At 40.8% G+C, this 27,721-nt stretch overlaps 1 protein-coding gene across 1 annotated transcript; it reads right to left on the bottom strand.

The window, feature by feature from the left end:
* On the bottom strand, positions 1-27,721 carry Syngr (synaptogyrin). Its single transcript, XM_080281501.1, has 5 exons — positions 27,602-27,721; positions 24,626-24,860; positions 19,193-19,329; positions 10,641-10,824; positions 1-2,693 (listed from the first exon to the last, which is right to left on the bottom strand). Exons 1-5 carry the CDS (start codon positions 27,701-27,703, stop codon positions 2,662-2,664), a joined length of 690 nt encoding a protein of 229 aa, XP_080137627.1. The 5' UTR covers positions 27,704-27,721; the 3' UTR covers positions 1-2,661.

The raw sequence follows: 27,721 nt of genomic DNA, 5'->3' as shown, positions 1-27,721 counted from the left end.
TAGATAGACAGATAGATATATATATATAATGTACCATATATATGTGCACACACACACACACACACACACACACTTTGAGTCAAGCTGATACTGTAGTGTACTTGACTTCTAAAACATGTACCCACAGAATTATCCATAATTTACAGTGTAATGTTTCACATTCTTCATATCAAGATCTTTCCATTAAAGACCTACTGTTATGATACATTGTGACTTCTCATTCATAGCACAACAATTTATATTTATCAAAGATTGTCATTAATGCCTCAATGACTAAAAATTTACATAATTTCAGCATTAGATTTACCCCATCTATGATTGATGTCAACCAAATCATTACACTCACATAAGAAAAAATCAGTTAGCTAAATGTACTGTCCTAGAGCTTCAGGCAGTGCTTAATGACAGCTTTCCACCTAATCCAGCATGACAGCAGACACTAAGATCTACGATAATGTGTCTTCATTTTGTAGTGCTGTGAACTGTTCAAACGGATGAATTATATCAATACACTAAAACTGTGTTTCCTGTGAAGATATAGTTCCAGACAAACTTGGACCCACAACTGAAGTGAGTTCAAAGTCATAACGAAACTGCTGTACCCTCACAATAAGCATAATTTTAGTATAAGCATATTATTCTTGCACACAAAGTTAAATTCTCTTTCCATCACATTAATACAACTTTTAGCTCCTGGTGCTGTAATAGCTGTTCCATGGATTAAACAACGAAAATTCAATTTTTGTGTAATACAACATAAATCAACAATAAAAGATGCCATAGTACAGAGGTACTGAGAACATAATTACCAAGAGAGAGAGATCAGTTATCTTGTTACTTCTGCCAAGATCCAAAATAAACTGCCAATAAAATGTATGTGAAAACTGATCAGTGATTCAAATGAATCTCCTTCACACAAATATAATTCTTCATATCTGAAGAGCACAATACATAATTATTCAAAGAAGAAGAAGAATGGTATATTCCAGAAGAGATAAAGGAAAAATTATCATCATAACATTTACACAAGGATCCTTGAAAGTTTTGATTCTACAATCTAAAACAGCATGAACCACCCAACACACACACTATCCATGACTATCGGCACTAACAGCAAAATTACATACAAGAGATTGTATGCTGTACACTGTACTTCTGGAGTTAAGTAGTGTTTCACAATTACCGTAGTTATTGAGGGCATTAATTAATTATTGCGGTTTATTGGCACATACAGGTAAGAAAGGAAACTCTTAACAATATAACTGATAGTATCTTACTGTACCAAGCACAGTTATCCATCAGAATTCAAGAAAGAACTCCTGAAAGAGAGAGAGAGAGAGAGAGAGACAGACAGACAGACAGAGACAGGGAGAGAGAGAGAGAGAGAGAGAGAATACGTAAATTGGAAGCTGAATCCTGTGACAACAGCTAACTTTTATCATGTGTTCTCTCTTGGATATGTTCTGGATATTACTATTGATTCTTACTGGATTCTGTAAAGAGTAAACAATACCTGCTAACATCAAAATAAATTTCCATTAAAAAAAAATTCAGACCAAGTGCTTAAAATAAAAATAAAAAGTTAAAACAAGGCATACATGGGGAGAGCTACAGTTCTGACAAAGCAAGGGCATGACTTAGGAAACACCAATATGGCAAGTGGCTGATGAAACCCTGGTGCTGAGGGTTGAATCAGGGAGCTGGTCTTCTCAGGAACACAGCCCTTGGGGGTTAGGGGAGTGAGGTGATGGGTTGGAACTGCTTATCATAGATGTGCTATCAGGGTCATCTAGTAAGGACTGAACACTGCTATACACACTACCACAACTGTACATAACATGAGTTGATGTGAAGTAAAATATCACACCTCACAGAAGCTTGATCTTTACGCAAGTCCTAACTGGATGCCTCATATGGGCTTCTGTACATTATTTTTTCCAGCAAAAATGGACTTATCATCTTTGTTTTCAATCGCCAGATCTGATCAAGCACATCTGAAAATGAACACTTTTGAGGTAAACCATTCTACTCAGCCCTCACCATCTCAGTAACAGGACATTAACTTCTTCAGCCTAAGAAAGTTCTGTGTAGCTATTTTACTACCGCTAATGCCAAACAGTTTTATTAAAATTATAAGACCCCAACGATTGAAGGAGTTAGATTCAATCTACATTAACCCTTCAGCCATAGAATGTACCCTAAATTTTCTTGTGGCAAATACCACATATTTTTATTTCAAACAGGAGTGACTCTAAAGGGTGAAGGGGTTAAGTAAATCACAACACAGTTAACATGACGTCAGAACAAGAGAATAAAGACCAAACCATAATGCAAAAGGAAAAAGGTGGTACTTAGTAAAGCAAGTTATTAAAGCCAGCCAGAACTGTGCATCCATACTGTACATCTTCCTATTAAACTGATTAATTTTGGACTCAATAAAACAGAGATGCATGGTAAATTCTTTCTCTACAAATGACTAGAAAAGACCCACCTTACTGGCATGGCCCCCTGTGGGAAGGTGATAAAAATATTAATCTTGATTATACTTAGTGGTGATGGTGTAGAAGAGAGGAAGAGCAATAGTTACTGTCCAGCTGAGCGGTGTTGCAGACTAGGGATTCTGACTAGCTGAGCCTTCAACGAGCACACTAAACCTCCTCACTAGTAGGGTGGAGCCTGCTGCTGCTGCATACCTAGGTTAGTTATGAAAAGAGGAGAAGGGGGAAAGAAGCCGTTAGGGTAGACTGAGTACTAGCCAGTATAATAAACGATAGTCAGCAATGTGAAGAAATAGTTCCAAGCTCCGATTCTGAGGAATGAAAGGTGGTTTACTAGGGTAAGGAGAAAGTTCAAATGTGGCAAATGTTTACACATTACATTATTTTAAATCAGAACAAGAGAAATAATGTACACTAGCATAATGGTCCTACAATGAACTGCTAAGTACCAATACAGTACAGTAATATCTGATAATGACAAACATTCATTCTAACATTACCACTAGATACCAACATATTGTTGGTAACCACAGGAAACTTTAAAAAGTTACTGAATGGTGTCACTGATGTTAGGAGAGACCCCTGTGAATCTCATGGAACAAAGGAAACTGCTAGAAATTGCATTATGGATCTTGGTAAGCATTATAATCAACCTCTAGGTAAAGCTGTTTCTCAACAGTTTACAAAATAGGTTCCCCCTTCCCCCCCGAAAAAAAAAAAAATGTTAGTTTCATTCTATATACTGTACAAACAATTAAATATTTCCCGAAAAAAATATTTTTTCCTTCTCATTAATTAATTAATGTTAAACTACATGTGAAATACTACAAATTAATGTACTGTACAGATCATCATGGCAGCAGAAGCACCTAGAAATGAAAAGAAAAGGGTACGGTCAGTGATGCTTCCCTCCCCCCCCTCTCTTGTGTACCTAGCCACTTAATACCTTGCTCACTTTATTGACACACTGGCTGTGACATGCCTTCCTGAAGGCACATCCAGTAGCTTGCGACATTCCTTCCCGAATCCTAATGAGTCATTCAAATTTTACAAGTCTTTCGATAAGATGCCAAAGGGCGGTGGACAGAAGGAGGGAACTAGAAACCTAAAATACTAGAAACCAAGCCACTTAATACTTAGAGGAGGCAGGTTAATCTTCGTAATGACCACGGACGTGTTGTAAGCACCCTGTAAATTGCTAAATATTTTCCATACTCACTTCTAATTCCTCATTCTCTGGTTCCTTTTCATTTATTTCATGCTTTCTGTCCCGTACTTGTGTGAACAGGGTCTTAAATAGGTGTTATGCATGTCCAGTAGGGAGGTATGTTGGTGGTTTTCTGAGTTAGGCTGGGTTAGGGTTTATAAGTACCTGTCCAGGAGGCATTTTCCCAATTCCCAGACAAACCCAATATCCGGACATGCCTTTGGTTCTATTGTATCAGTTATTGGAGGGATTACTGTATGTGTATCTTAGATTTTACTGAATATGAAGTGTTCTGATTTAATCACCAAGTGCTATTTTGCTAACCTGTATCATATTTTAATGGACATCTCCTCCGTGATGTATATAAAGATTTGCTTTATACATGGTCATACGATGAATGCCGTATGCACCATGACTGACAAACACTCTTAATGCACAGTACTGTTTTGATGCAAAGTTTTACCTAAAGCACATTTTGGTTTGCAAACTATGAGGTAGGTTATAATCACTGGGGGTCTGGGAAGTGAAGTCCCCCAGTTAGCTTTCAATGACTACAGTTAGGCTGCCACTGCAATTTATAGTTTTAAACTTTATATATTTGAGAATGTTTGGTGCTGACATCATGTCCAATCGGTGGGATCAGCAATAGCCACACCATCAGGGGCATTCAGGCAGCTTTCTGTAATATCACTAAGTGAATACATTTTGTTTGTTCTCCAGTATTTTTTTATCAAAGAGTAATCACCTGAGATGTATGTAACACTAAAATTATTTTCCTTGAAAGTGTAGGTCTATTGGTGGTAGGTGGGGGCGCTTACCATCCACTCATTCAAATAGTGCTGCTTTGGGTGTCTGCCCTTTTCCCCCTTCCTTCCTTCCTCATCTGCCTTTCTTTCCTTCATTCTTTCCTCATCCTTCTGCCTATGGGTGACTTAACACTCCCTCTTCTGTCTTTCTTTCCTTCACTCTTTCCTCTTCCTTCTGTCTATGGGTGACTCTACACTGAGTGCCAAGCCAAATGGTTTCCTGTACACCAGGAAACCAATTACTACGTTGGGTGATAACCATATAACCAAATTATAGCGCCTGGTGGTTTAGTGGGTAATTAAGGTGCTCCAATCGGATTGAACCAGTGTAGGTTTATATCCAAGGGGTGGTTGGGGTTTATGGCTCATGTAATGCCACTCAGGGATGAGTGAGGCTGGTCACTCTCATCTTAACCAGTGGATTGCGAACCACAGCTCAGGCTGGGTAGCGTCACGTTGTGAGCTACAGCTCTGGCAGTGCTGGCCGTGCATCACCGCTAACTACTCCGCCCCTACCCAAACTTATGCATGGCGCTACGCAAAGACAGAGAGAGAGAGATTTTTTCTTTTCCCCAGACGATGCCCTGGATGTTTATCTTCAAGTTTATGATAAACAAAAACAAAAGAAAAAAATTTGTTTTTTTATTCATTTTTTAACTACCGGTACTCCCCTACGTAAACTTATGCATAGCCCTACGCAAAGATGGAGAGAGAGAGAGAGAGAGAGAGTGTTTCTTTTCACCATTATGATGCTCTTGATGTTTATCTTGAAGTTTATAATAAGCAAAAACTAAAAAAGAAAAAAAACTTTTTTCTTCATTTTTTGCACACCACACGGTGTGAAAAAAAGGGTAATCGTGCAATCCATGGGTTAACCCGAGACGTCCCGTCAATGTATGGATACGTTGCAACATTTTGCATTTGCCAGTCCTGTCGACGTACTGGTACGTTTTGCAATTGCAAGTTGCATAATTTCCACAATTTTCAAAATTCGCGCGAGATTTTTGGTACGTAGTGTCACACGACCTTCCCCTACCCGCCACCAGGCGGGGACACTCGGCGACCCCACGCGACCCGCGCTCATCTGCGGCTCGGTCACTCACCTGTTAGCAACGGTCCCGCTCAGACATGGCGCATAGAGGTCTCTCGGAGGAGGAAATTCAAGCCGCCCTGGATGCCTTTACTGGCGATAGTGATTCACCACTTGATGACGAGGAGATGGACAAAGATTATGTCCAACCAGAGGATGTGGAAAGCAGCAGCAGTGATGAGGAAGTCCCGTCCCCCAGGAAGCGGCGCTATGCGACTTATCGTGCTGCTGGAGAGGGTCAGTCTGCACAAAAACATGCAAGATCCTCTAGACAGCCCCTACGTGATGTGGAGCCCGATTTCGAGGACGAGGACGAGGACATAGCCATGGGACGTGCTGCCACTTGGTACGGCCGTGAGGTTATTACTCATCGCGGCCCAGAGCGCACACCACATCGTTCTAACAGGTATGGGCCTAGTGTTTTGTTTGGGGATGGCGGAAGTGGCGTTGAGGGAGTGGGGAGTGAAAGGGAAAGTGTTGGGAGGAGTGTGGAAAGTGAGAGTGGCGGGAGTGAGTCATGTGGTGGTGTGAGGCAGCGGGGCTTATCATTTGGGGCAGTGAGGGTGGGTGGTGAGTCACGTGGTGTGGTGATGGAGCAGGGAGGTGAGGAGCCACTCCCCAGCACGTCTTATGCTCCCCAATATTCCCAGGCTTCCTCCCCACAGCCCCCTGATGTTCCCCAAGGCCGTAAGGGTAAGGGAAAGGGGAAGGGTAAAGGCAGAGGGAAGACGAGTGCAAGTTGGGAAGCCATACGCACTCCTCCTCCCCAACCTCCCCCACCATCATCTCCTCCCCACCCTGATGAAGGCGAGGATGGGCACGATCGGGACGAGGATTTTGTGTCTTGGAACTTGGAGGATGGGAGTGATTTTACTCCCCTCATTCACCCATTCTCTGAGCAGAGGCGTGCTGGATGCACTGCTCCCGGTATTCACCCTAATTCAACCAGGCTGGATTTTTTCCACCTTTTCTTCAATGAGGCTTTTGTGGAGGAAATAGTGGATCAGAGAAACCGGTTCGCTAACAGCCAGTGGCGTGAGAGTGAAAGACAGGGCACAAGGAGCAGGCATTCTATCCTCTATGATTACCCAGTCTCCCTTGCAGAAATGTTTTTGTTTTTGGCCTTGGTACTTTTGATGGGTATTGTACGAAAGAACCGAATTCCTGCATACTGGACAAGGGACCCTATTATGCTTACACCAATATTTGGCCAAGTAATGAGCCGTAATCGGTTTCAGCAAATTCTAAGCCGCCTCCATTTCTATGATGCTGATGATCCTGCAAAAGCTAATGACACAGATAAGATGAGGCAAATTAGATTGGTTTTTGATCACCTAAGGCAGACATTCCGTTCCTCATTTTATCCCTATAGAGACCTCATCATAGACGAGAGTCTCGTGTTGTGGAGAGGCAATATTTCATTTCGGCAGTACATACCCAGCAAAAGGCACCGTTTTGGGTTCAAGATCATTGTTATGTGTGACTGCAGGACTGGGTATGTCCAAGACATAGTCTTGTACACTGGTGCACAGACAAACATAATAGAAGATCGGAGTATGGGTCTTAAGTCTCTAATCTTGTGTGTCCCCTCCCCTGCCATCCGCACTTTCACTACAGCATGCTCAACCTACCCTCAACTGAGAGAACATCAGGAATTTGATTAATCTGAGAGATGAAATGTACTTAACCAACTTGAATAATACAAGGAAAAACTCATTACAAACCTGGAATTTTGTGAAATTATTTTTTTAGCCAGTCATTACTAAGTAGCTTAAACCAAATTTAAGTATTCTTTCTTTGCTATTTCGCTATTTAACCAAATTAACAATTCTGTGGTAAATGAAGGTGGGAATGCAATCACCAAACAGCCTATCTGTCCCCCTCCCACAAAAGAAAAAAAGAAAATGAAAATGTATATACTAACATGAACTTTATTTAACACAAACTCTGGCAAATTTTCAGCTAGTATAAAAAGGTTAATTTTTATATATTATGGTTAGTTTTCATTACATAGGTACCAGTTCATTTCACTGTATGATATAAGAAAAAAGTTTGCCTAATATTTTATCTCCTCAACTTGACACTTCCCTCTTCTGGCTACATTCTTTAACTGTAAGAGACTTGGTATATTTCTTGGCCTACTGATGATACACTACATCAACAAGGAAAGTGACAGACATGACTCATATGTGAAATACACACAATCAAAACACTTCCTGTCTATACGTTTTGAAACCTTGGATGAACCACTATATAATGTTCTTCAGTCATTTTTCATTTTTGTGTATGCCTGTTATAATCATCAACATCTTGTAAAGTATCAAATTTAAGAAGCATGTATTAAAATCTGTCATTCAAAACTATTTGCCTTAGGAAGAAAACACTAACAGTCGCAACATTCATTGTGAAACCATCGATTACCTGAGTAAAGATACTCTTTTGATTGTGGGTACACACAGTGAATAATAGGTCAACTTCTGTCCTTGACTGTACTTTGCATGTCAGTTACCATCACCCAACCCATAGCTCACACTATGACCTGAACATCAATATTAGGGGTAACTTATTGAATCTAACATCTACTGCCAGATGCCTTAATTTTGCTGAGGGTGGCCAAAAACACACTGCCTTCACACAGCTCTCTGCCATCAGGCTACCCTACTCTCATTCATATAGTTCTTCATCCCATTCCTCAACCTAATCCTTGGTCTCCCTTTACCCCCTGTCCCTCCACCTCACTCACATGCACTCCTAGCCAATGGCATTCTACATTTGCTCTACTTGACTACCTTAAGGATGTCCTCCAAACAAATTTAGTAAATACCTCTTGATATCTCTTTATCAACAGGTCTGTAAACTATTTACAGGTATACCCCGATACCCAACGTGTGTGCATGTCCATGACTGTCGTCGGGTCTTGAATCATTTGCATTTTCAAGCAATTTTCCCCTTACATTTCTTGACATATAGCAGAGATACATTCAAGCCCCCTCCTAAAACTAGCAAATATATAAAGTATGTAAATATGTCAAGCTAGAATAAGTTAATCAGACAGAGCATATAGGTACCTCCCAGGTACCACTTTTGTCAATGTCCTATCACCGATATGTGCAGCTGTATCTCTGCCACTTGTATTTAGGTTATCATACATTATTTTCTTTTATTTCAGCTCATCACCAAACAAACTTGTTTTCAGTGAAAGCCATGCCAGATAATTCAGTAAGTTTTTTTTATTCATATCATCTTGAAGCCAGTCATTATCCGCTATATTAGGATTATTCATCCTGGTTCGTGCTTGATAGCACACTGATACATTTTGTCATCAAAGAATGAAAGTGCATTGCTGGTAAACAAACAACTGTTCACTCAATGTTATCATTACACTGTGAATGTCATTTTGCCCGCAAATAATGTACAGAAATGCGCGATATACCGCTGCATTCACATGTTGCTTTGGCAGGGCTAGATCACAACTTTGCATCATCAGCTGCATCCTTTACCATGGGAAGCTGCTTCCTTTGATCAATGAACAGTCAGCATAATACATGCCATTAATGATGCACCTCATGCTGTATTTTTATCTGTTCTTTATTCAGTTTCTGAATGGAGAAATTTTGACATAAATATGAATACATGTACTGTACCATGAGTGTAACTTGAATCATTTCCTAACTTCCATGTTGCAAACATGAATCGTTGCAAAAAAAGACGTTGTACCAATAAAAACGCAATAAAAATAAACAACAAAAATTTACATTAATGTACATACAACTGATAAGCATACTGTTGGTGCACTGCGGTCCTCCCTCACTTTTTGGGATGCAGCTTTGGCTATCTCAGGGCTTGCTTGTAGAGGCAAAAGCACACGCCATCTACTGGCGGATACCAGATGTTCATGCCACCAGACTACTTTCATTTCAAATTGCATATGGTTGGATCAATTGAAGAACAAAGCACAACTCTTCTGAGGCATGTCCCCTATTCCTAATCATCGAGTGAAACGTTCGGTTCTCAATCTGTCACTGGGGTATGTCAATACACTTGTACTCACGAGGTTTTACTGTAACAGCCAGTGCAAAGTACCAAGATAAACTACATATATCAAGGCTGTTCCAGGATATCTAAAACCTGGCATATACTGATACTATATTGGTGCATACAATACAAATTCTTGAAAAAGAAGATTTGAAATGTTAACCAAATTGTTGCATGAGGTCCATGAATAAAAACTTGACTTAAAAAGTATTATAATATTCTAAACTAATTTAGTAAGATAAAATATGAGTCCTCATTATAAGTCAAGGATGTGTTCCAAAATACCTGTATAACAATTTTCTTTGTACAACTGGTTCTACAAGCTGGGAGAACTGGTAAATCAGTTTTATGGGCTGCAATGGAACTATGATAAGCACTCATTTTAGAGATGTACTGATTCCAAAATTCTGACCGATATCAATACTGATACCACAAAATTTGACCAATACCAATACTACTACCAATAACAATACAAGTGAAGGAGGGTGGTGCCTGCCGTCTGATGGCTGTGGCAGGTCTCTGAGCCGTTGATGCAAGGCTACCAACCTGTCTCGTACATGTCTGTGGTGGCGGATGTGGCTCCTTACCAAAGAATGTGCTCAAAATAATATGATACTAAATAACTGGATATTATCAATAATTTGTTTTTATCCCTACAGAACATCCAAATTCTATTTAACAAAATAACTTCCAGTCAATGATATGCTATGCACTAAATTCCTTTTAAGTATCGGTAGTATCGGCACAAAATCAGCCGATACCGCTTCCGACCGATACAACGGGCTGATGCCACCGATACAACGGTATATCTCTAACTCATTCCATAATTTACTGTGGTCTTAATGGCAAACAGTAACATCAATAACACTGATATATTATGAGGACTCACTATACATTATGCTAAAATGTAATGTCTACAATTTACAAGTCATGCTACAGTAGCTAATGTCATCACAAACCCAGCTAGGCCTCTGACTGGTAACCGGGTGTGCCTATCTCCATACCTGGCTGCTGTGGCTGAGCAGGCTGACCACCAAAAGGAGGCTGAGAGTAACCACCATCTGGGTCTGTGGCATCAGGGTAGCTACTGTAGCCTCCAGTGTTGCTGGGATCAGCTTCATAGCTGGGAGCAAAGGCCTGATCAGACCCTTGTTTGAACCGCAAAAAGGCCAGGTACGCTGCTCCAGCCTGAATGATTCAGAATGTTGTACTGTCATTAACAATGCTTCACTGTAAATAAATAACATGCATCATTCAATGCAATATTTAACATTCATCATTTAGAATACTTCATTGTAATATTTAAAATCCATTCTTATCATCTTTGGAGGTGAGCAGAAAGAATGCTACCGACATACTGTGTGTGTGCAATAAAATGTTATGGTTAAGATATATGGAAGAATCATGAAAGACAAGATCAGACAGGTGTCACAAGATATGGCGTGATGATAAATGTGGTTTCAGGAGTGGTAGGGAGATGTGTGGCTCAATTATCTGCAGTAAGATTATACAGAAAGCCAGTGAGAAGAAATAATATTCTTGTTGATTCAGAATATTTCCTAACACCTCTTCCTCAGCAATTTATTTTTCATATTACACCTTATTATTCTCCTGCATGTAATACCTTTTTAATATTAACCCCTATGCACCAGGTATCAGTATGGGCCGATGCAATAGGGATGGACACAGACTGCTGGGTGTCAGTAGGAACTGCAAATGTATTCCCGCCACTGTTTGAAGTGGCTGCCATTTAATCTTGTAACCAAAGGGTTGGGAGAGACTCCCGCCACCGTATGCAAGCACACCTAAGTCTTCTCTGCGACATTCCCAGGTGCCTGACGATGTTTTCTGAAACTTCCTCGTCCGATTCCATTCCCGCCTCACGCAGACCCCTTTCCTCATCCACCCCTGCCAAGCCTCTGCCCAAGAATACTAGGAAAGGGCTCAATGATACTGTCATATGGCGAGCCTTGGATGCCACTGTGTCTTGCTTATCAAGTGGGGGAGAGGTTATAACATTGAGAGCAAAGCCAAAGTTGGGGCTGCGCACACACGCACGAAGACATCCTGCTTCTAGTGCCAAAAGTTACCCATGTTTTTCACATCCTTACTCACTGACACAACCATCTGCAGACCTGGGGATGCTTTCATTCACATGAAGAGTTGGTGAGTAACGTGGTTTTTAAACCGTTTCCCTAACTGCTACACTTTCCCAGATATGAAGATTTGAATAAAGGCTATTTTGGGATATATAGCTGTGAGAGAGCAGCCATGCCAAAATAATCCCAGCATCTAGGGGTTAACATAGGTGGCAAAACTGACAGAGAATATTGCCATACACCGAGGATATCAAGCCAACTACCTGAAAGTGTCCATTATACAAGTTGTTGCCAAAACACAATATATTATGTAGTACATTCCGAAATTTAACCATTTGGAACTTGTTCACTACTGATATTATACATAATCCCTACATTTCAACACCTTACATGATTACTATGTACTCTTTATACAGGAAAATGTTAATTAATTTTTTACAAATATATTTACTGGAAATGCTAACATTTGGTACTAAATGAATAAAGCTGCCTGCATACTTCAAAGTGCTGTCAGTAATTGTGGACAGTATAAGGTACGTTTGGGCAAACAAGTGAATTTATACCTTTGCGCATAAAGCATGTAGTCCCTTACATGCAACAATGGGACAACTGCACCAAGGTTGTATGGGGGTAATTGTGATCATGATTCTGTCACATTCCAGTATGCAATGGATTAGTATGCATTCATCTTACAGAATGATTGATGAAAACTTAAGCACAGTTTTGGGCTAACAACAGCGGAAAACGCTTACTCACTATACTACTTTTGGGATGACTGAGAACGATGATCATGTGCAAACGCGTGCCACCTGCACTTAGCAGCAGTGCTGATTGCGTCACTGTCCCATGCATCATCTATTCCAAGTGGCATGTGCTTCCCCAGTCTTACTTGGAGTAATGTAGAGGATATGCAAGTGTGTAGTCATTGGTGCTGCAGTGGGTGTGACAATCAGTGAAATGTTATCTAGCTTCAACCTGTCAAAATTTTCCATAGGAGTGTCCTTTAATTTTTAACAACATCCAACTCAATCCTGCATCTCCTCTGAACATACTTGGGGTTTCATTCTCTCGAGCTTTATCTTGGAAGATACTTGTCTTGTAAAATCTGCTTCCAAGATACTGGGTGTGCTAAGCCGACTTCATGCTTTCATTACCCCACATAGTTGTTGACCTTATACAGAGGTAATTTATTTATCCTTGTGTGAGGCATTACATCACCATCCACTCACTCGATATAGTGCTGCTTTTGGTGTCTCCCCTTTCCTCTCTTCCATCCTTCCTCTTCTGTCTTTCCTTCATTCTTTCCTTTTCCTTCTGCCTACAGGTGACTTTACACTCCCTCTTCTGTTTCCTTCCTTTATTCTTTCCTCTTCCTTCTGCCTATCGGTGACTCTACACTGAGTGACAAGCCAAATGGTTTCCTGTACACCAAGAAACCATTAACTATGCTGGGTGATAACTATATAACCAAATTATGGTGCCTGGTGGTATAGCGAGTAAGTAAAGCACTCTAATCGGACTGAGCCGGTACAGGTTTATATCCAAGAGATGGTTGGGGTTTGTTGCTCAGGCAGTGCCACTCAGGGATGAGTGAGGCTGGTTACTATCATCTTAAATGTCAGGACCAACTTGCCTGGCCCCGGGCTCTTAAGCACCTGCAACATAGGACTAAATGATGGATGGATGGAATGAACAATCTTGTGGGGTTCTACCTTTTGGTTCCTTCTTTCTTAGATAAAACATACACACACACACACTATACTATCATTAAATGTGACTGGCATGAACTGTTCTTAGCCATTCATCCTTTGTTTAATGGAATGAAGTCTTCTATCTATTGCCAGACGCCTCAATTCCGTTTGGGTTGGCCACAAATAAATCGCCTCCACGTCACCCTATCCCCCGCCATTTCACTGCCCCGGTCCCAACTCACACACCCCCTCTCTCATATACCTCTCCACCCCATCCCTCCATCTCATCCTCGGCCTCCCCCTCCCTCTTCCCCCCTCCACCTCACTCACATACACTCTCTTCGTCAGTCTTTCACCCTCCATCATCTCCACATGGCCAAACCACCTCAGTGTATTCCTCCTAATGCTTCCTATCACATCCACACCACAACGCTCCTTTATATCCTCATTTATCAGCCTGTCTCTTCATGTGACTCCACAGGCTCCTCTTTAACTCATTTTCACTGCTCTCACTCTTGACTCGTGTCCTTCCAACAAAGTCCAAGCTTCGTATCCATACGTTAGAGCTGGTATCACAATACTATCATGCAGCAACTTATTTACTTCCATGCTCAGTTTCCCATTTATCAATGCTGTCAAAGAACCAGCAACCTTTCTTCCCTGTTGTACCCTTTCAAGCACCTCATCCTCCAAACTTCCATCCTTACTCATTACACTACCCAAGTACATAAATGCACTCACATTTTTCATTTCCTCACCATCCAACCTCACTGTGCATTCAGTGACCATTTCTCTCGATGACCACAACTTTACACTTCCCTTCATTCACCTTTAGCTTCTGTTTCTTACACATTCTCCCAGATTCATTCACCGAGCCTTGCAGTTCCTCTTCGTCTTCACCTAACAATACAGTATCATCTGCAAACAACAGAAGAGGAATTTTCCAAACACTGCCCTCTCTCATTAGGGCCACTCCAACATCCACTACCCTAACTTGTATCTCTTTTACAACTCCATCCATATACGGACTGAACACCCATGGAGACATGACACATCCCTGTTTCACTCCAAACTTAAGATAAAAATATTCACTCGGTTCACCATCCACACGCACTGCAGTCTTAGTGCCCTCATACATACTCTTCAAGGCATTCAACAGCTTCCCATTTACTCCATATACTCTTAACATTTTCCACATTCCTTTTCTATCCACTCTGTCATATGCTTTCTCCAAATACAGTACATCCCCCTAGTACGCGCCTATATGAGTGGCAGAGGACATCGCGTACTAGGAATTCACATACTGTGAATACATAAACTTATGGGAAAAATTACATATGGGCGGCACCCCCCTTCATGGGCAATCTTTGAGACGCCTTTCAGACCTAAGTATTGTACTATACTGGGAACTATCTAAGACATATTACCTAAGATAAAGTAAACCAAGAAGATTATGGCTTTATTAGGTAAATCAACAAGGATATGGCTTAACTAAGCCAACAAGAATATGGCTGCTCACCATTACCCATGAAGTGGATGTGATAGGAAGCGTTATGAGGAACACACTGAGGTGGAGGGGGGAAGAGGGAGGGGGAGGCCGAGGATGAGATGGAGGGATGGGGTGGAGAGGTATATGAGAGAGGGGGGTGTGAGTTGGAAGCAGGGCAGTGAAATGGCAGGGGACAGGGCGACTTGGAGGCGATTTGTTTGTGGCCACCCCAAACGGGATTGAGGCGTCTGGCAATAGATAGACAGACAGACCATTACCCAAGAGGACAACAGGCATGATGGAGATAAGAAGAGGATCCAAGGCAGGATGAGGCACCTAGCATGCATCTCCTGCATCACCCACCACACCTCCGGACACACCACCTTCCTCACCACTTCCGTCACCAGCACTTTTGACACTTTCACTACCTAAAGCACTCACTTCATTCATAAACCCTTCAAAGTCTATTTCTGACACCTCAGACATCAAATCAGCCGGATCTGGGCAACTCTTCACTGCCCGTCTCGCTTACAAGGAGCTCAATTCGCATTTAAAAAAAAAAAAAAAAAAAAAAAAAAAAAAAAATGGTCCTCGCGTACAAGGGGGATCGCGTACTCAGAACTCGCGTACTGTGGGGATGTACTGTACACGAAGGCCACATACAACTTCTTTCCCTTCTCTAGAAACTTTATCACTCAAGACCTTAGGATGAACATCTGAACTACACAGCCTCTTCCCTGTTCTTCAACTATTTTCTTTATTATTTCCCTAACTCTGTCAATATGTATTCTACCATATACTTTCCCTATTCCATTAAGAATACAAATGCCACTATGATTACCAGACACTTATTTCCCCCTTTTTATCTTTGTACAGGGAAATAATTATACCTGACTTCCAATCCTCTGGGACTCTACCTTCCTCTCATGCCAATCTGCACATCTTCCATATCCATTCTACTACTATCTCTCCCCCCCACACACTCAATCAATTCCTGAAGCTTTCTCCATTTTGACTTTCTTCATTGCTCCCACTATTTCCATCCTGCTGATCTCTTCCTCCCTTCTCATCTCCCTCCTCCTCCTCCTAGCCACTCCCCAGTCACTTTAAAATTTTTGATTGTTTAAAATTCTGAACATATATTTGTAGTTGAAGTTTATGCCTGAAAATGAATTGTTATACAGCTAGTTACCAAGCTTGTGATGTCACACATATGGCAGTACCACTCAGGCAGGCCTAAACGTAATATGTTAACTGGGTGGGCAAGTGCCCAGCTACAAAAAGAAATCGCCCACCTTCTAAACTGAATTCACCCAAATGATACAGCAACTCTTGTACTGAGTGCACACACACACATACACACACACAATGCCTGATGTATGATCAGTCTGTAATTATTCAGAAGCCAAAGCAGAAAGATCAGCAATATAATCTGAAGGCAAGATTCATACAGACTGCAGAGGCTGTAACGGTAAATGCAGAATCTTCTCTCACAGCACTTAATAAGTTTGTCTTCACCGCAGCCCCACATTCAATGTTACTAGAGAGAGTTGTTTCTCACTATTATGTTTTTCTAAATGACGACTGGCTTTTGATGTCTCTTCAAAATGCGAACACCAAGTTACCCTTTACCTTAATTGTACATGTAATTTTGATACTAGGTCAACAGTAGCAACATTTTTGGAAGCAAAGAATTGAAGATACAAGGAGCCACAGATGCCAGACTGCAAAAACAATTAATCTATGATGAAATTCTTGCAGTGTAACAATGGTAAGTGATGAACAGGGTGGCCTTAGGAGTGGAAGAGGATGTCTGGATCAGGTAATTTGCAGTAAAACAGATAATGGAGAAGGGTTGTGAGAAGGACTATAGGGTGTTTATGACATTCACAGATCTGGAAAAAACAAGCGACAAAGGATTGTTGAAGGTTTGGTGCATGTACAGTGTAGAAGGTAAGCTGCTACGTGACATCAAGTTTCTATGATGGTAGTGAAGCATGTGTAAGGGTATATGGCCATCAACATGAACAATTACGATCGGTGTGGGTGTGCGACAAGGCTGTGTGATGTCCCTTTGATTGTTTGTTCAACACAGATGATGAGAGAAGTAAAAACACGAGTAATGGAGAGAGGGATGGCATTGGTAATGAATGGTGATGGATGGAATATCTCAAATTTGTTGTATGCTGATGATGCAGTACTGCTTGCAAATACCACACAAGAACTTGGTAGACTAGTGCAGAGTTTTGCTGGTCTGTGAATGCCGTGCCTTGAGAGTAAAAATGTAGAAAAGAGTTAAAAGATGGTTACTGAGAGAAAAGGTGACTCCCAGTGTGATGTTACAGTGAATGGAGAGAGACTGGAATTGGTGAGAGTTCAAATACCTGGGTACAGTGATAGAAAAGAGAGGAAAATGTGCAAAAGAAGTGAAAAGTAGAGTGACACAAGGAAGGAAAGTAGCTGGTGTTATGAAGGCCTTGATAAGAAACAGAGGCTTGAGTGCTGCAGCTGCACGAGGATTACATGAAGGAGTGCTTGTGCCAACCTTAACATATGGATGTGAGACTATGGTGTGGCATGAAAATGGTCTGTGGACAACAGAATTGATAAGAATGTACTGAGATGGTATGGTCATGTGGAGAGAATGGATAACAATAGAGTGGTGAAAAAGGTATAACTAAGTGAATTTGAAGGAGGGAGGAGGCAAGGTAGGCCAAGGAGAGGATGGAGGGATAAGGTGGATGAGTGTATGAGGAAGAGAGGTATGGCAGTCCGTGAGGCTAGGGGACTGACAAAAGATTAAGCTGGCTGGATAAATGTTGTGAGAAGAAGTGCACGATCAGGGATCTGGCACCCTTTTTTAACATAATAGCGTCTGGACTGGCTCTATCGGATACATTTATGTGAAGCTACAGAATGTGGTGAATGTTTTTGGTGTATCAGATAGAGCCAGGATTCTGGGGGCTTGAATGATAAGTGTATGGAAGCGTGGCCCATTGGACTGGGCAAACTTGGGCAGTCTGGACGTTGCTACTCCTCACCCTGCCCTAGGGTGGGAAAGGAGGTCCAGATGATGATGATGATGATGATGATGATGACGATGATGATGTAATAGTTATGTAACAAAGTAAAATTCTATTTTCATTCACTGTTGTTATATCACTATTAGTGTATGTTCCCATGCATGTTTCCTTTTTTATGCTCTACAGTTTAAGCATTTTTCTCTCTTTTATGTTTACAATAAATTAAAAATTTAAACCTAAAAGACTGCTTTACAAACTACCAAATTCATTACAAGATACTAGTTGTGGAAAATATGCACATTCAAATACAAGTAATGATTCAACGAGTCATATTCAATGTACAATAATTGTTAGGACTCCACATTATAATTACAAATCATAATAGATAGATAGATAAATAGATAGATAGACAGCTCTATGCGAGCCTGGGAATGAGAAATGATCTTGCAAGTTACACTGAGGAAAAGCTGACAACAGATTACGAAGTAGCCAGTCAGGAGATGATGTAGTTAGTTGTCAGCAATTCACCAGGTGAACAAAGCCTTGTTGACCATACACACACATACTCACACACAGGCTTCTAGAACTTTCCAACCACAGGGAACACACGTGATACGACTCCTGTTTCACCAGAATTTAGGAAAGAGAGCTCAGAAGGAAAGAGGCCATAGAAGCGGCAGAGAGTGGCAAGAAAGGCTTAGCAAGTTAGAAGAGAGAGAGAGAGAGACAGAGAGATAGGGAGATAGCTAGCGGGACTCCACTTTATACTACGCTCTGTGTGAGAGACTTGTTAATATTTCCAAAACAAATAAAAATAGTCCCATACTATTCTTTACCTCTCCTTGTCACTGAATGACAAATGGGAAAGAAGATTATCTAATTACAAAGCTACTCAAGTATAACAACCGCTCGTCCACAAGTCTAATATATATAACTTCTCTACAAGTAACTACAAAGGAGTTACAAAGTTTTTTTATGACATAATAATGAAAAAATTATTTATACAGTAAATCTGAACAAACTGTACCTGGTATGCAGATATAATGTCTTAATTTCTGGGGGGTGGAAAAAAAAAAAAAAAAAAAAAGCTCACCCACTGAAAGTTTTTTAGATTTCACCCTGTAACTCACGTTGGTGGAAGTCACCCCAAACTGGACTGACAAATTCTGGGACTGGCTGCTGGGATACTGGAAGGTAGCTAAATATTTCAATGACCCAGTATCCTTTTGCTCACATACTGTAATATGGACTGACCCATGGAAAAATGGCGAAGAAGCTGAAAGCAATGGCTGCTTGCATGTTGTTGACACCATATGGTGGTGGGGTCTCCACCTTCCTCCACTGGCTGGTCAAGTAGCAGAATCCAACGAAGTACAGGAACGACCAGAAGGCTGCAAAAACAAAAAACATTATTTGCCAGTCCTATAATAATGTATCTCCTTTAACGTGCAGGAGACCAAGGCTAGGTTACTGCAGTCCAGTATAATTATGCAATGATGACCAGGCTACTCCCCTAGATGGCACTGAATGCCTGACAAACCTTCAGTCACTTCTTGGGAATCATGCGTAAAAAACATTGTTACACCACCACTTTGATTGTGGCACTTTTAACTGTTTGATCTCAAATGAAATTATGGAAAGACTGTTAATATACTACAGTGATTACATTACAGAAAACTATTGAACTGACTAAAATGGGTAGAAATGAAAGTGAAGGATTTAAATGGACCTTAATCTCTTCACAATAATGATAGGTCATGCCTTTCAATAATTTTACTCAGCTCCAAACTGACACTGAATCAGAAAGGGTAGGCACAGGTATCTTTAGCCACTTCACTTCCCAAACTCAGTAAAATAATCTAGAATTACCAAAAAATCATATAAATCGTATAAATCATCAGAGTGAATGGTTAACTGGCCTGAATGGTTATTCTTAAAATTAACTTGCACTCAAAGAACCTAAGGCACCCTAAATGAACCTGAACCACTCTGACTAGGGCTGGACCGGATGAATCATAAATTATCTGAATGGACCTAACAATCTGAATAAACCTAATGATCTGAATAGACCTAACAATCTGAATGGACCTAATTAGGTCTTAATGGATTAATGTGATGTGAATGGACCTAACTAGACCAAAATAACCTGAAATGACCAAAATTAACTTGCTGAACTTGCTGCTGTGGCCCCAGGTTCATTTGGACATGAACCTAGAGGACCGTAGTAAACTTGCCACTTCAGCCAGGTGGTCCCTGAGATCTTTCGATGAGGACATTCTGGGTGACTGTCTGTGTTGTATGAGTAGGGCTGATGAGGTCAGTACGTATGTTTGTTGTTGTTGTAGCCCAAGGCTCATTGGAAATATGAAACCAGTGGACTGCAAGCTTAAGCTGCCCTCCTCCTGCAGCCCTCTTGAGAGACAGGGAGGGAGTTGAAGGGAATCTGTATAACCAAGCCAATGAGACATCTGGTTATATCAATGCCACTACATGAAGGAGTCACTCTTCAGCCCCAGCTCTGGTGTGACGTGCTGTTTTACAGATGGAAACTAATTTTTAAAGACTAAATTTTGGTAGAATGCAGCAAGTGAAGTGAAATAACTACCAGCTGAGATGAGGTGGAAACTTATGTTCAGACTTAGTTGGGTTAGTGAACCTTGGCTAAAAACATATTCCCCAATGAACCCGTGTTATAACTGACATGATATACAAATATACCATTATGTGATGGGTTTCTTCAAACACACCCTCATATAAAATGAGGGCATGCTGTAATACAACTACTATTACTAAAACTCAGTGTGTGTTGCCTGGAATATCATTCCTTCAAATATGCCACCACTGCTATCACATGGCTTTTACATTGGGAAACTAGCTTCATTTATGACTATTACCGGTATTATTTTGTAATTCCTTCAAATCAGCATGCATATCAGATGATTGGGTATGCAGTATCTATGCACAAGAAGAAACTGCACATCTACTATACTACTGTTATTCCTCACTGTTTTAAAGCTTAAAATCTGCTTAATCCATTTGTATAACACTTATCCAATACCCCACAGGTGGATTAGTACATATGAGGCGTCTAGAACCAAAGGGGCATCGGCGCCAAAATGTACTTTTGAGTTATGACGCTTTAAAGTTGTGTTTATGGCAACGTCATAACCAGAAGGCAATAAACAAACCTTTTATACATCAAAATGATCATCAGCGCCTATGATCTACATGTACAGCCAAAAAAACAAAACAGTAATAACCGTAACCACAAAATATGCAGTAAACCAAACCCCCAATTTATAAATGGGCATAATAACATATTGTAGGGATTTAAAAACATAGCAGAAAAAACATCAACGAATGTATTAATGTACAAAACTTGATTAACTGAAGATTCCAGTTCACTTAATATTAATAAACGAATAATTATTACTGTAATTTCACGTTTTTGACAACTAAATCTGAAATCAATGCAGTTATTATTTTTCCTCTACCATAATAGATTGAAATAATAACACTAAAAAAAAAAAAAGTAGTGTAGTGCTTAAGTAAATTGAGAAGGGGTAGTGGGGGGTTAAATGGTGGGGTCGTCATCTAGGAGATCGACATCCAACTCTGCCTCCTCGGTGCCACGCCCCCTCCCGCTGTCTCCCCTCACCACTCTCTTTTCCTCTTCTTTTCTACCTTTTTCCACTTCTCCACACACTTCGGACACTTACGAGAGGTTGTAGGCACCACCTCCTCACTGTAACTATGTGATGAACTCATCTTGTCACCCCCCCTTCAACCCCAGTAACAACAGCTCATCTTGTCACCAATAATCTACGATAAATGGAGTAAAAATCCAATACGTAATAATTAGACACCTCAGTTAATACGGGAGGGAAGTCTCACCAGCACACCGGGTGGGCCACACGCTTGCTGATTGGCTGCTCTGGGGTAGTGGCAGAGAGTGAGAATGCTGATTGGTTTGGGCTGTGTGGCTTAGATGCTTGCCTGCTCTGATTTGTTCGCCCGGCAGCATGGACAAACCCACGTGACTTTGAGCCCCTCTACCACTGTCCAGAAGGCCGAATCTTGTATGGCAACCAGTGCTGTCACTGAGAAGAGGGTTAAGCCTGTTGTCTCCCCTACCTAACTCAAAACCAGTACATTGGTGGGGATGCCCCTTTGGCTCTAGACGCCTCATATACAGTAATCCCGCATTTTTTGCGGATTTTTTGTCTACGGTTTTGCCCTCTCGCGGATTTTCTTAGCATTAATAAGTTCAACAGAAATATCCTTGAATATACAGAAAAAAAAAAAAATGAAATTCCCGCAGCTTCCAATTGTAGCACGGTAAACTCACGCCACCCTCTGTCCCTTTCCCGTGGCCCCTCTGCCAGTGTTACCATATCTAGCATAATTTTATTCTTTTAGCATAATTTTGATCAAATTTTCGAGTCTGGAATATTTTTTAGCATATTAGAAGTTTTAGAATCATTCTAGCATAATTTAGAATGGAATGGAATATTTTTAGAATAATTTTATAAAAGCTACAAATCAGAGAAAGAGAGAGAGAGAGAGACGAATAAGGTAAGATGATGTTTGAATAGTTGGTTACTTTCAGTTTGGGCTTGGTTGGGTTGGATTAGGTTAGGTTAGGTTAGGTTGGATTAGGTTAGGTTAGGTTAGGTTTTAGGTTAGGTTCGGTTAGGTTAGGATAAGTTTGAGCTTTGTACTTTACCCATGAAACCTAGGTTTTTCCGATGGATTTTGGTATGATTCATTCGATTTTCAGCTTCATTTCAGTCAGAAATGACCATTTTCTGTGTTTCCCCCCCTCCCTATAACCCCCGATTCCCCAAAGATCCCTCATTATTTCAGGGGGATGGGGGGGGGGTCATATCTCAAAATCTGGTTATTTCCGACGGAAATGATGCTCAAAATCGAACGAATCACATCAAAATCCATCAGAAAAACGTAAGTTTCGTGGGAAAAAGCAGTATGGGTAGATACCGATATTTATCATCTTACTGTATGTAGGTTCATTTTAATATTTTCATAGTAAACAATACATAATTAATATGTTGCACGAATATGTATAGAATTTTATCATTTAGCTTCAAGTTAGCATAATTCATTTTTTACTTGGAACAAATATGCTCAATCTAGCATAATTTTTTCATTGCCCTAGCATAATTTCGTTGTTTGGATATGGCAACACTGCTCTCTGCCTCGCATTCTTCAGTCCACGCCTGACTGCCTTAAGTGGCTGTTGTGGTTGTAACCACACTATGATATGAGCCTCTTGCCTCCCACTTGCTTTCCACATGGCCCCAGGATGTAAGCCAGCCTCACCAAAGGCTAATAATACAATTAGTAAGAACTCCAAAGTGACAAAACGATCAAGTTATGACCTTAGCAGAGAAAATTGTGTTACTCGACAAGCTAAGAAACGACCGTGCGAGTGTTTGCTATCACCAGTTAATGCATCTTTTTATTTTGTACTGTTTTGTTAATAAATGTGTAGATAATTGTGTATTACCGTACGGTGTTTACGTTTTTCCTTCATAATGGAGTATGTGCTTTCAATCATGTAAGAAGGTATTTCGGGATGAGTATGGAGGTTTCGGGACAATTCGCAGTCACAACAAACACAAAACAATTCGCCTTCATTAATGAAGATAGCTATGGGTGACGCTAGAATATAATTCAAAGGCGACTACAGCGAGGAAGAAACAAGTTAATTAATGACTAAAGGTGCAACTAATAAATAATATCCAGAACCTACGCTACTGAACATAGACTTTGCTGGATCCCCCTGAAATATAGTTATTAAAGTATTGATTAATTAATAATAAGTATATTGATGAAAGTATTGATTAGTATATTTATAGAATGGCGGGGAATCGTCCAGGGTGCGAATTGTTCTGAAGGGGAATCGTCCATGTTTTGACGGGGAATTGTCTGACGGCGAATTGTCTCGCAATCAGTATGGACATGGACTGTGTGATGGGCAGCATGGTGGACACAAGTGCAAGTTTTCAATTGTTAATAGAGTATTCGCGGAATTGACTTTTCGCGGGGGTTACAAGAACGTAACTACCGCGAAATATGCGGGATTACTGTACATACTAACTTTGATGCACATCACTCAAGGTTTGGTAAATATATATACCCCTGGGTATTTTTACAAAATCCCGCTTTGTCACCCATCCCCCGGGGGGCCCCTCGGACAACTTGGCGAATCAGAAACACAATAGTGATATATTGGATTTGTACTCCATGATTTTTATTTTAGATAAAAAGAAAAAAAAATAAAGAAACAACCATATACGATATTTTCTATACCCTTAATTAAACAACTTACAGGTAAGTTGGATGGAGACCAAGGTTTGAAAAAAATGTGACAGTGCAGTCTTGGAGGGGTCCAGCACCAAATAAACTTTTCTCATCAGTAATTAGCTTCATCTTTTGTTATTTCTACCTTAATACACATTCCCAGGTCTCAGAAACATTACCAAGAGGGGCTCTCCTGTACTTCTCTGTAAACAGATGAAAACATTAGCATAATCACAAAGGATTTCTCCATAACAGCACCTGCCAACAATTACAAAATAAAAGAAAGAGGTTAAATCTCCAAAGGTACAGAAGTCAGCAACAAAAAACTAAATCTTTGAATCTCAGTCAGAACACTGTACTCACCAGAGAAACCCAAGTCAGCCATAACATAACGTTTCCTGGTCTTGACTGAGGACATTTGTTCAAAGAAGTATTCACCAGCAATAAAGCCAATCGAGGCCAAGAAAGCAATCACAGAGATGCCCACTCCATAGTTGCAGGCATTGCTGTCTTCATTGTAGAGGCATGTGTCCTGCCCTTGTGTATTCTTGCTCCATCCTTGTGAAGAGATACATCCAAAGATGATCACAGAGAATAGCTGGTAAAAGAAAATATCAGATGTTAAAATCACTGGTATGACAGAGGGAGAACTGAGGTTTAGCTTATGAAATGGATAAGAACAACGCCATGCAATTTCCACTATCATCAACATTAAATTTTATTAAGGTAAGCTGAAGAAGAAAATGCAGAATTATGGGTACCTGGTAAGCCAAATATAAGCACTGGATTTTAAATACTGGATACAGTAAACTCTCAATTATCCGTCATCGCAATATCCAGCCCAATGCAATATCCAGCGCTGCTGGCTCAGCTCTATTAATGCAATATCTGGTGAAATTATGCAATACCCAGCACCGAAATGGGCCATACGGTAACTGACAATTCTTTGCAATATCTGGCATCGAGATGTATCAACAGGCTTGTAAACAGTAGCCAATCAGCACTGCATCACTGTATTTTACCATTACTTTATTGTATTTTATGCTTGCTTTTCATCTTTTACTCATGAGAAAGTTTTTGAGAGAAAAAGTTGACACTGATAATAATGCAATATCCGGCTCAGTGGCAAATACTGAGCCGGATGCAATATCCAGCAAAGGGCTTGGCTGAATTATGGTGGATAACTGAGAGTTTACTGTACTAGGTTGAAGTCTGAATATACACAGAGTATGCAGTTTTCATCAAACCATTACTACATCAAACTAAAGCAAGGATCATCAACCTGAGGCAAGTCTGCCAAAGTTGATAAATACCGTGACCTCTCCTCTGATGCAGACCCTGCCTGCACAGGTTCTGCTTAAATGGTGCCCATAAACTGTGTAAAAATTCAGTGAGGCACCCATAAACTGGCCAAAAATAGGCATGGTGCTTTGAAAAAAAAAAAAAAAAAAAAAAAAGCTATGGTGATGCATAGGCTGCCATCTTGACTTTGATCATGAATCTGAAGGGTCTGAGGATAGCATCTAGCACCTCTAAAGAGAAGTTGGGATCACAGATGGTTTTTAGTAAAAAAAAGTTAGTCTAGTATACCAGGTACTTTAAAAAAATTAGAGTCTAGTATACTTTAAGTCTTTTCAGTGTCATTGTCTTACATCAGCTGCACCTACGTACATTAGGCTATGCCCATCTGTAGTCTACAGTAGCTGGAGCCATAAATTGTTTTTAGACTGCAAGTTGGAATCTGGCTGGAGACCTGATTATCCATCCATCCATCCATCCATCCATCATCCAATCCTACGTTGCCCCATGAGGAGCGTAGGAGCCCAGGGCTAGGCAAGTTGGTCCTGACATTTAAGAGTGACCAACCTCCCTCATCCCTAAGTGGCAATACATGAGCAAAAAACCCCAATCATCCCTTGGATATAAACCTTCACTGGCTCAATCCGACTGGAGTGCTGTAATTACCCACTAAACCACCAGGCACCAAACTTTGGTTATATGGTTACCACCCAGCATAGTAAATGGTTTCCTGGTGTACAGGAAACCATTTGGCTTGTCACTCAGTGTAGAGTCACCCACAGGCAGAAGTAAGAGGAAAGAATGAAGGAAAGAAAGACAGAAGAGGGAGTGTAAAGTCACCCGCAGGCAGAAAGACGAGGAAAGAATGAAGGAAAGAATGACAGAAGATGGAAGGAAAGAAGGATGGAGGAGAGGACAGGGCAGACACCCGAGAGTAACACTACACTGAGTGAGTGGATGGTGAGTGCCCCCACCCACCACAAACACACAGAAAAACAAAACAAAATTCCAAAGGACCAACCCAATTAGCTCAAACAGATGAACATAAGATTAAGATTTACAGATAAAAAGACATGATTGACTGCAGCATCAAAGGATACACAGAATGTACACAGCTGGTACCTAAACAATCATTCTCTCAATATCCTTATTTTACTAATTTTTTTGAAGCTGCTGTATATAATGTGCGATATACAACATTGCTATTCATGTGCTGTTTGGGGGGCTAGAGTGTCACTGCTTACATTCTTGACCATGTGTACATCTGATGCAATACACACCATTAACCCTTGGCATCCGGCATTTACTTCCGCGGACTCTTCCCCCAGCCGGGGATTTCTGGAAAATCACTTTTTTTTTTTCTTTACCGTATATCATCTAATACTTGGCCAAAAATTAAAAACTGTGTGTCATAAAACTCAATCCTTCAACTTCAAGCTGATGGCCTCAGATTGTCCGGGTTGTGCTTAGAGTCAGAGAGAGAGCCTTTGGAAGTGGGGTAACTTTTCGTGTTTTTTATGACTGTGTCCATATGCATGGCACAAGTAACGCTTATACAGTACTAGTCCCCTACAATAAAAAACCACTTTCAGAATAACACAATCAACCACAAACACCATTTCTGTGTAGGCCTTGAGAAGTATGGCATGAGTGTGCAGTCGTGTGAGCAGGGAAGTGCAGTCACTATGGCAATGACCTTGATTGCTATATGATTTTGGATTAAGTCAGTGCAAAGATTTAATGCGCAAATACGACCCAGTAACAACAGAACCCACCCATCTTTTTTTTCCCTCCCCGCCCCGTATTATTTCGAAAGGGACTGACAAGTAACTTCGAAGGTTTTCTTGCATGATTCAGTTCGGAAGCTAGACAGTGATCATGGCTATATATATATGATTTTCTATAGTTACAGAACAGTGAGCTTTGCAATCTCTACTAGTTAAAAATCAATACAAGGTGATGGGACTGAGAGCCATGGGAGCCAAGAGATGAGGGTGGGCAGGCTTGTTGTTTCTAAGTCAAGGAGTGATTATTACTCACCCAAGTGACTGCTCTGAGGATGACTTGGGGCCGCTGCACAAACGTGAGAGGGTCAAATGGAGCCCCCGCTTTGCCACCACCGTATACCCCCTCCTCCATCATCTTTGCGTCTGCTTTGCC

This window comes from Coenobita brevimanus, chromosome 89 (assembly GCF_032717465.1).
Source record: "Coenobita brevimanus isolate Jiangsu-jjx chromosome 89, ASM3271746v2, whole genome shotgun sequence".
Classification (NCBI taxonomy): domain Eukaryota; kingdom Metazoa; phylum Arthropoda; class Malacostraca; order Decapoda; family Coenobitidae; genus Coenobita; species Coenobita brevimanus.
This window is presented reverse-complemented; position numbering and strand designations above follow the sequence as displayed.

Bases quoted from the DNA above. Each gene is read 5' to 3' on its own strand.
- Syngr (XM_080281501.1), bottom strand. From the start codon at position 27,703: ATGATGGAGGAGGGGGTATACGGTGGTGGCAAAGCGGGGGCTCCATTT. The intron at 24,861-27,601 runs GTGAGTAATAAT...TTCTTTTACCAG, and splicing joins TCCTCAGAGCAGTCACTTGG to CTATTCTCTGTGATCATCTT. The intron at 2,694-10,640 runs GTATGGAGATAG...TAACTAACCTAG, and splicing joins TGCTCAGCCACAGCAGCCAG to GTATGCAGCAGCAGCAGGCT.